At 30.1% G+C, this 11306-nt stretch overlaps 1 protein-coding gene across 1 annotated transcript in view; it reads right to left on the reverse strand.

Moving 5' to 3' along the window:
* The window catches only part of LOC126746284 (zinc finger protein 84-like), a 153671-nt gene extending 152518 nt beyond the window's left edge, over window positions 1–1153 (reverse strand). The window contains exon 1 of the mRNA XM_050454453.1: window positions 590–1153. Within this exon, the coding sequence (XP_050310410.1) occupies window positions 590–784 (195 nt within the window). The 5' untranslated portion in view covers window positions 785–1153. The remainder of the gene's footprint in view (window positions 1–589) is intronic.
* Window positions 1154–11306: the final 10153 nt, after the last annotated feature.

Below are 11306 nucleotides of genomic sequence, written 5' to 3' on the forward strand. Positions count from 1 at the left end.
GAAAAAATTGGTTTATGGCGTTTTTGACTGATGACATGCATATTTTGGAACTTAATTAAAAAATGCGTTTTTTTTTTATTATAATAATATAAGTTTGCCTTAATAGGTAAATAAATATTTATAGATATTTAAATTTTTTCCTTAAAATATGTAAGTGTATCAAATCTACTTATATTATGCAGAATCTTGAAAAAAAAAACAATTTTGTTTAATAATTTTTTTAATGATTGTTGACATAATAAAAACAATTTGGCTTGGTTAAATGAAATTGGTTAATTTTAATTCATTTCTATTATTAACCTTAATCAACTGATAATGAAAGCAAAATATTTTTCAAAATTAAGGACATTTCATTTAAACTCTTTTTATTTCGAAAAATTCATGTTTCATTAATAACTTTTTTAAATCATATACATTTAAATTATGCTCAATATTCTATAACTATTATTTTATGACTAACTATTTAGCTTATGAAATTATTTAACGAGGATTTACTCGATCTAAGTATGTGATCGGAAATTAATTTGTGTCGGCTATTGGTAGACATATTAACTAAAGAAAAATAAATCTAAACCTAAACGGTACTTACATCATTTTCCTCCAAGGTACCATACACGTCCAACTTGTCAATTCTAATGGTACCCTGAAACGGATAGCACAGCGACCCTTGAGCTATAGCTGAGTTGCTCCACACCGAAACCTCTGGGTCTCCATTACCGTTCTTATCAGTCGTATTTCTTATACAGAGCGAAAACTCTTGTGGTATCAATACGCACGTTTCCATTGTTTATTACCAATTTAAAGTACTTAATTATAAAATAAAATTCTGTGCCAGTCTGTACATAAAAAGTGCAATTAATTCTTTTGGGTGCGAGTCATAATTCTGGTGCAAATATCACTTCTATAGTGTTATCACATCAAAGTCACAGTTCACAGTATCAAGCACGAATTATCGTACAGTCCCTTAAAAAAAAATCGACCCCCAAAAGAACCCAAAAAAAATATTAACCGCGTTTTTTAAAGTACTACCGGCTTTTCCCGCACGCGTACACCCCGGTTTGTTGTTTACTCTATGGCGTTCACATGAATGGCACTGAACTACTCTAACATTGACCCTGATGGTACCGTCGTGCTGCTACCGTAGCAGCGCCGGGTACTCTTTGGGTTTACCCCCACCATCCAATGGGTCTTTCTTGCGACCACGTGGGTTTAACTGGTGCACCACGGAATACCACACCGCGCCGCACTGATCCGAGGTAGTTTTATATACCAGCAGGTGGACTGGTGTGCTTTAGCATAGGATGGATTTTTAAGAGAATTTTGATTTTATGTTCAAATCTTCTTCAAAATTTAGAACCTTTAATAAGCTTGTTTTGGTGAAGTATGATCGAATAACCAAATAAAAAGTGGCAATGTTATGAGTGCCTTAAGATGGACTTTCTACTGAAGTGTCTAATGTATTTTTAATATTTTTTCCGAAAGGAATAAATGCAGTGTAATTAAACTGAGAATGGACGTTAATTATGTGGGATTTTATGGTCAATTGGTCACCTTATAAAAGCTAAATCCCCCCAGCTTCCACCATTCGCATACATTTACTTATCTCTGAAAAAATTATTAGTTGCTTGTAATGCATAACTTAAATGTACGTGGCACATTTGTCTTGTTGGGACTTTAATCATATTTCCTGCTGTTAAATATCGACTTTTTGATTTTACAGGCAATTATTTCACTTTTTTATAACCGGGAATATCAACATTCTATAAGAAAATTTACTGGTTAAGACACTATTTTAAAATATTTGAAAATTCAAAAAAGATGTAGATCCCAGGATTTTCATGTTTCAAAAAATTTGTCAATTTTTTCAGGCAGTTTTATGTTGTTTTCTATATTTACAAATTCGGTATTAACCATGTTAGTATTTAATTTCATTAACAAATTACTATCTAGTTTTTATATATTTCGTTAACTTGAAGTAAATTTAAGGATTTCAAGCAATTTAAATGTTGCCTTATACTTGTGATACATAAATTAACTTGACACTTTTATGCCGTGTAAAAATGTCAATAATTTTTAATTTTCGAAGTGAATATTTTCACTTTTTTAAAGACCAAGAAAATCAGCAGTAGAAGACTAAAAAATTTATTAAAATATTTGCAAAAAAAAGTATTAAAAGGCCACATACATTTCTTGATCATTTGAGCTATAGGTTAGGTTTACTAATAGGTTTTGTATTCTTTAAGAAATTTTTATTCTCTTCCAGGCAGTTGAAATAGTTTCATATGCTTAAAGATTCAGTCTTGCTCAAGTTTCAGTATATATGTATTAATAAATTATACCCACTTTTGGTTTATTTTGAGTTTCATTTAGTTAGAATGCTTAACCAATCTCTAACAAATTTTTTTGAAGAAAATTTTTATTGTTTAAAAATGTAAATTTTAAAAATCTATACTTTAAACGTTTAATAAGTTTGTTTTCGTGACATATTATCGCACAACGGAAGAAACGGTGAAAATGTTATGAGTTTGATTGAAAATGTCATGTAATGAGAGCAATGTAATTAAACTGAAAATGTTAATTATATGGGATTCTATTGTCTATTGCTCACATTATAACAGCCAAATCTTCAAATTCCACCATTCATTGAGTTAAAACTTGAAAAAATAACTAGTTGGATATAATGCATAACTTAAATGTACGTGATATGCAATTGTCTTATTGAGGTTTTATTAATATTCCCTGCTGTTGGATGGTAAAACTAGAAAGCTTAACTACGGATTCTGATTTATTAGTTAAATATTGATTTTTTCCAGGAAATTATTTTCGCTTTTTAAAAACCTAGAATATCAAAATTCTAAAAGAAAAAAATTACCGGTGCAGACAAGGAAATTATTTTAAATGTTTATAAATGAATGAATAATTGCAATGTAATTAAACTGAGAATGTACTTTAATTGTGTGGGATTTATGGTCAATTGGATATCTTATTAAAGCCTAATCATCTTAAATCGCACCATTCTCATACAATTACTTATCTCTGAACAAATAACAAGTTGGATGTAATGCATATCTTAAATATACGTGAAATGCATTTATCTTATTGGGGTTTAATTAATATTTCTGCTGTTGGATGATTGAATTAGAAATGTTAACTGCGGACCCTGAAATTATTATTTTAATATCGGTTTTTTGATCTATCGGGCAACTCTATTCAATTTTTTAAAACCTGGTATCAAAATTTTAAAGGAAAATCTACTGGTAAAGACAAAAAAAATATTTAAATTATTGGAAATTATGTTTTCCGAAAAACTTGTAATTTTCCGGGTAGTTCCTTTATATGTATGCTTAGAAATTAAGTATTAACCAAGTTCTTATATAATTTTATTAACAAAATATACCTAATTCTTAAATAACTTTTTTTATTGAAATTAAATTTAAGCATTTCAACCAATTTTAAAATTATTACATGCAAGTTTCTTTTAATAATTCTTTTATACGACCAAAAAAACTAATTTTGAATACTGTTTTTTTAAAAAATAAAAAAAGCTATGTAAAATTTTCATTACGTCTTTTTTTACTAAAAAAATTGTACTAGAACATAGCTTCTTTGATTGTATAAAAGAAGATGCATAATTTAAAAATATATTTGACATTTATTTCTTTATTTTCTGATTTCTTGTATTTCATGTTTCGTTTAGATCTTAGGCCTTTTGCAGCTGTACAAATTATGATTTACCTATTCCTAATTTAGGCTATTTTAGTATAATTAATAATTTTTTTTCGTAATATCTACAAATGTATTATTAAAAAAGGTATGTTGTACTGCATTTTTTTTTAGATTTTCTACAAAAAATTGAATAAGTTACAGACTTCTGGATAAAACGTCTTATAACAAGAATTTTAGAAAAATCTTTGCTTAATAGGATGCTTAAATATTAATAATATAAATGATCAAAATATGATTTACGAATGCATAACTTTAAACTTGTGGTTCATTTGTTTATTTCCTGGATGTCTCTAGTAATTTTTTTTTAAATATGTTTTTCTAAGAGGTTATTAAAATATTGTCGAGGCATATGTTTTAGAGGCATATTTGTGTATTTTATTATTTTTTAAGAGAAATTAGAATTTCTAGTCCAGGAAAATATTTTTTTTAATCCCCACAATTAAGAATTTGTTTTTTTTTTCAAAAAGTAAATATTGAATGCATAACTTAAACTGACTTTTTATTTTAGTGTTTCCGAATATATATTTTGCGCATTAAAACATTCATCATATTTTTTTTAAGAAAATAGTAAAAGTCAATTGAATAATTAAATATTTTGAACCCGATGCTTATTTTCTTTAAGAATTCTGTTTATAACTTTATTTTTCTTTTAAATAAGTTGATACAGTTTTGGTAAAATTTAAGTATTTTTTACTCTTTTGCTGTCACACATTAAGGGCAATTTCAAATGCCTCGATATTAATTTAATAAAGAATCTGTCAACTAAGAATAAAATAATTAACATTCTATTAGAAGGCTCTAATATAAATAAATTTTTCTTATAAAAAAGGTGATGAAAGAGTACAAAAGTGATCAATAAGTTTTATAATATCAAATGACCACCATTTTTTCCATATCAAATCATTCTCACTTCTTAGTAATAAATCTGTTAATGAAAAGTCGCGTCACTCCTCCAACCGTAGTCGAATTTGTCAATATTTCAAAAAAAATCTTTTTAAAAAAATATATGAGAACTTTGTATTGGAAGCCTTGGAGAGTAGCTGTAATATTCTTCAAGAATTGGATCCAGTTAATTACATCATATTAACATTTCAATCACACATTAGCGTGATCTTATTGGAACACTCCAGAACTTGAAAAAAGAAGTACCTACCTACGCTCCAAATACTCTTTTTAAAATTATGTTTGAAACACCTGCAATATTCCATACTGTAGAACGAATTATTACCAGAACTTGCTAGAACTAGATAAAACATTGGTAATTGTTTTGTGATACTATAGCCGAATGCTGTGTAAAATTAAATTTGGTTAAGTATTAAGTTAGATATTACTTAAAGATTGTTACTGCTTCATGGGTAATTTATAGTAAGTTTAAGCTATTATTGTATGATCAGGATACCATTTTGGAATTTTATTTGTTTGTATTCTAAAGACTTAATAAATAAATAAATATTAATTACTAATTGTAAATTTGAAATTTTGTCGAAGAAATTTCTTTATAAATTCTTAAAAAAGAACTATATGTTAACATGCAACAGAAATTCATAGAAAAATTGTTCAATTTGGATCGGACTATAGTTAGTAGAGAGAGGGAAGAGGTTCAAATTTATGTATAATAAAAAATTTACACAAATTTATAATTAATTCTGACAGATACAAGAAATGTATCAAGCGTAAACCAATAAAGAAAAATTAGCTTTAAATAGTTCCCAGTTGGTGAATCTTTAAAATCATTATAGATATCCCTAGTATTTTACTATTCGTACAAGGCATAAAGAGTAGGAACGAATTTTCTGATTAACGATACAATACTTACTTTGTATATTAAAAATTATAAATATATTAAAAGCAACAGGTGATTTTAAGGGCTAATAAGATAGTGATCAATAAAAAGGATTTTTTTGGCCCTTGTTGAAAAAGGAAAAAAATATATATAATTTTATTTTTTTCTTTATTGGTTAACTTTATAAATTTTATAATTTCATTGGAAAAACCCTGAAATCACTGCTATTAAAACTATGTTGGTTATTATTTGCAAGTTAAAGAGAAAGAAAAAATTGATTTTTTAAGGTTAAGGATTACTTTTAAAATCACTGCCGGGATACTATTTTAAGATATTAAGGACTTATCAAGTTAATTTTTTCTTTAATTTTTTTTTTCATTTAACTTCAAAATAATGAAATATCTTACTTTTAGTGATTTTAAGCCTTTGATTGATAAACTTTTGAACTTACTATCGATATAACTATTTTATCATTTTCAAGCCAAAATAAGTGAAATTTTTTTTTGGGTTTCTAGTTGCTCTACACCGAAGAAGTCAAAAAGCCGAAACACATGTGAGCAGGTACCACTTTTGTTGTTTTCTGCTTCCCATCTTACGGAGAATCCCGACAAACTTATGGTATTATATTAAAATATTAAAAGTTGCTAATGAATTTAGATTTTATTAGGTTTTTATCTATGAAATTGTTAAATATTTGACATACATTTTGAACGTGATTAATCAGCCTTTACAATCACTGTTTCTGTTAATACAAATATTTCCATTTTAAACTTCAAAAGACAAAAATAAAACTATGTTGACTAATTGTCCAACTACGTTTCTTTCGGAGTTCCAATCCTGTATGCCACCACTTCTATCATCTTAACTAATTAACGTTGCCAAGGTATTTATATAAAACCCTTAGCCAACATTTCTTAATGGCAAAAAATCCCGCTCAGACATACGCATCAATTAGGAATACCTAATTAAAATGCAAAATCCTCGGTACCACTCTACCGTCCCCGATAATAAACAACAAAAATTAATTTCTCGAACGCCATCTCATTTAAAATTTTTATCCACCCAAAGTAATAGCCACTGCGAAACGAAACAAGACCAAATCGAAAAACAGCAGTAGTAGTAGCAGTTCGTAGTTGTCCTGTTGTACACCTGCCCGACACCAGCGTCACCTGCGAGATGGTACCCTCCTAGTACCACCACCACTTGACCAATCCGGCTGGTTCTCTCGACCTATTGGACGTTAGGAGGCGGAGCTTTTGGTAGCTCGGTACCGAGATAAAGTACACGGGTACCAACTATATGGTACCAGCGATACTTACCGGGTGTCGGTGGGTATGTCTGGTGGCCTTGAGGTATTATCCTCTCGGACGACGACGGATGCGGATACATGCAAAGTGCCATGATTTTGAATGGATTTAAGAATATCTACGGTGGCAGGGGTCTTGGTCATGGTTCTTTTGCTGCTTGACGATTTTGTTGTTTTTTTTAATGTCCGAGGAGGTGGTTGACCTGCAGAGGTGGGATTTTTTTATTATACTTTAAAAATAATTATTATAGAAGGAACATTATTAGGACTATTTAAATCATAAGTAGTAGGCAACAGAGGGTTATAAAAAAAAATAATTAATAATGTTTTATTAGCAATAAGTAGTATTACAATATTTTCATATAACATACAGCCATAAGTTAAATAAATATATTTGCGTGAAAAGAATGCATTTTTGGAATAAAACAGCTTTGGAAAACTCTTAAAAGTACGGATATTCAAATTAAAAATGAAATTCCCATCAATTTAAAAAAAACCTAATGATATAAATCAATATTTCTCCCCAGTCTTTAGTAACTCTAAAAACTGTACAGTGCATGCCTCGTTTTTTAGGACTAATAAATTAAACGAGAAATGTACTTTTCACTTTAAGCTTACGTCGTTTGACGAAATGGTTACAATAGTCAGCAATCTTAAAAAAAAAACGCTGTTGGTTGTGATAATATAAACGCAAAAATGCTTAAATATACTGTCTTCCTGCTATATATAAGCATATAACCCATATAACTGTTGTTTGGGTGGAAAGTCTCGCATATAACTCCTTTACCTAAAGTCAATAATCCCGAAGCATAATCGGATTTAAGACGCATTAGTATTTTTCCTACAATTTCCAAAATACTAGAAAGGGTAGTATACATTCAGCTTTATGAATAATGCTCCACAAATATTCTAAGTACTCTGCAGTCTGGCTTTCGAAAAGGACGTAGTACAACGTCCGTATTATTAAATGTAATAGACCTAATTTTGTAGGTCTCGCGATTTAAACAAAGCTACAGTCTTAATTCTTTTGGATTTTTCGAAGGCTTTCGACACTCTGGATCATGATTTGCTTTGTGCCAAGCTCGAATACTATGGCCTTGATCCGACTTGCATTAAGTTTGGTGCGGATCCATACTTGGACCGGTTTTTTTTGTGGTATACACTTCAGACATTTTTGGTTGGATTCTTTATTACAGTATGTATTGTTTTATTGATGATACCCAAATGCGATATTCATTTGACCTTTTATCTATTGCCGAGGTTTTTTATAGAATAAATAAAGATCTTGAACAAATTTTCAAAGAAAAATAATCTTGTGCTTAATGCAAACAAATGCTTAGCTTTAACTTTTTGTCATCCAAAGCACCGACAAATGATAGAGACTAATCTAAACATAAATTTTGAAAAGCTTCCATATGTGAACAGTGCTAGAAATCTTGGGCTTATGATTGACAATAACCTAAATTTCCGCGAATATATCTCTTTTGTTACTAAAAGATCCTATGCCATTTTAACCCATATTTTACCAGGGCATAAAAAACAACAATTTTTCGAATAGCAATATTTATTATGTATTAAAATAGGTTAGAAAAGAAGATTATGACACAAAAAAAAGTTACATTCAACTACAAAAACTTTCAAAAAAGGGCATATTGCGTTTTCGCATCATTGGCTAAATATATGAACGAAAAAGACTTAATTTTACTTTTTATGGTAACGCTCAAAACAATCGGTATGGAGGGGCACGTTGCATTTTTTACATAAAAATACCGTTTGACTACTACATATTTTGCATCTACATTTGGAGTGGAGCGATTTAATGATAATATGATCGATATTATCATATCTTTGCTCAAGAACTGCCCTAGGGGTAGTAATAGATGTACGAATGGAAGATTCAGTTTTTATCAGGCGAAGAGCAATGTACGATTTAAAGTCTAGTTGACTAATATTTTTGTCGCTGATAATGTTATAAACCTTCCAACAATTGACTAAAGTGCTATCTATAGTGTTAACGAACAAAGGCCACCACCACTTTTTTCCAGATATCCCTATTCTATAATTGGCTATCCCGTTATCGTGGAGATCTACTCCCCCCATGAATTTGTTGTACATCTTGATAACATTAGGTTGCTGAATAGGATTGTCTTTTTTTGCTGCACAGTCATACCTTTTAGCTCTGTATAATGGTTCGTCATTGTAATGGTTACTTATTACTGTGACCACTGAATTATCGTTTCATCTAACTAATGAGACCCCACTGACTGTGTCATGTGTCGAAATGTAGTAGCCGCGTTTTTGTTTAGAAATACTTTTGGTCTCTTCTAAAGGACAGCGGAGGGTTCTGTTTTCCCTTATAGTTCCGCTCGCAAAATAACCTTTCTCGGTAAGATATGAAAATAATTGAAACGAAGAAAAATAATTATCAAAAAATACTTGATGCTTCATTGGGTCATTCACTATAGACAATAAGTCAACAACAACTTGCCCACCCATACCTAATACAGATTTTTGTTTATTTGGATTTGCTCCTGCGTATGGAATGAACTGATATAAATAACCGTCTGACGAACCAATACACCATAATTTAAAACCAAATCTAACGGGTTTACCCCTAATAAACATTTTGCAGGAGTGCCTGCCAAAGTAAGGAACCATTTGTTCGTCAATGGACAGACAGTGTGAAAATATACCAAACTGCAAACATTTTCTGATTTATGAGATCAAAAAATGGCCTAAGCTTACAAAACTTGTCATTTTTATCTAATTGTGCGTTATCTGACAAATGGAGGTTTTTTTATATTGTAAAATTTATTTCGACTCATACATTTTTTTCACAATGTCTATCCCCTTCTCTTCACCAATTGACCAATATAGTTGTGTTTGTGGTAGTTTATGATAACCTGTAAATATTAGCAGACCTATAAACTTTAGTAATTCATATTTATCCAACTCAAAATCATGTCGATTATTGTCTTTTGCATATTTTTCCGAAAATGTTACAATAAGATTTAATACTTGGTCATCAAAGAACAAAAAGAAAATGTCTAAAGGTGACTTTCCGTGGAGTAAATCTACCAATTTCTTAAGCGCAGGGCCTTCATTCGAAATAGTCTGGGACATCTATTGGCTGGTGTTAGACCTTTCGATTTTCCGTTTCTTTTCTGCCAAACTCTCATCATCAGACGAACCCCAGTCAAATTCATTGTCCTGTCTTATCTGTAATTCAAATGTGCCCGCTATGTCCACATCATTTTGGCTGTTTTTTTCGTTTACAGCAATTACATCGTCGTCTATATTTTCTTCGTCAGTCCAGCTATCTGGTCCTGGAGGAATATAAACAGCATCAATTTCAACTGAAATTATTTCCGTCTACATAACAGACCTAACAAAAATACTTAGTAGATCTTACCAACATCTCCGGAATGTTCTGCTTCCAATTCATCTACTACTTCATATAAAGCACTCTCCAGCTCTTTTTGCGTAAGAAATTTAGGCATGTTTTTTTGAAAATACACATACACTTACCACCGATTGAAATTCAATATTACTAAAAACTTTCTTACACACAAGCCTAAACCGCAATATCTCTAGCTGATACCGTTGGCAACTCAAGCGCTATTTCGACCAAAATACAGATAACGTATTTTCCCAGTGATGCGTTTTCGCAACATTTACAATTTGGAGTCAAGTATTTTGAAATTTGTAAAATTTTTTTGTCGTCAGTAAAAAAAGGTAAATGCACACATGTGTTAGCAATACGATTCAGCTAAACAAATCTCGCCTGTTTTATGCTTACCAATAATACACAATAATATCCGAAAGTATGTTGAGACATTAAAATTTTGCTTAAATTGGAATAAGAATTTAAAAATCAAAACACTGGTTTATTTATTGAGTGTTTTAAAAATCTTTTTAATTCAACCTTAGTAAATACTATAGTAACGTTAGATATTTCATTTCTATTTTGTTTATATTATGAAAAAAAATTATTATGACTGTTGGTTGTTATGGCGTTTTCGCATCATTGGTAAAAAATGGGTTAAGACCACTATATAGCAATATTCACATAATTAACCACAAGTTAAGGAAAAAGCTCTGCGAAAGTCTTGTCTTTCCCATCATTGATTATTGTTATTTAGTATATTATGCCTCTTTAGACTTACTTACTAAAAATTGATTGCAGAAAATTAAAAATACTTGTTGTAGATTTGTTTGCGGAATAAGAAAATACGATCATGTTTCTGAAATACTCATTGAGCTGGAATGGCTTCGTAATGATATTGATAAATTGCATATCTATGCCTATTTAATTTTTATATACCGACTACTTCTTTTCTCATTACCCCAATATCTCTATAATAGACTTGAATATCGCTATAATGCCCACAACGTTGCCTTAAGATACAGTCATGGATGTAGTATGCCTCGTTTTCCTCACGAGTTTTTTAAGAATAGTTTCTCATACATCGCTCCGTCTACCTATAACTC

Source organism: Anthonomus grandis, chromosome 17 (assembly GCF_022605725.1).
Source record: "Anthonomus grandis grandis chromosome 17, icAntGran1.3, whole genome shotgun sequence".
NCBI classification, from domain to species: Eukaryota; Metazoa; Arthropoda; class Insecta; order Coleoptera; family Curculionidae; genus Anthonomus; species Anthonomus grandis.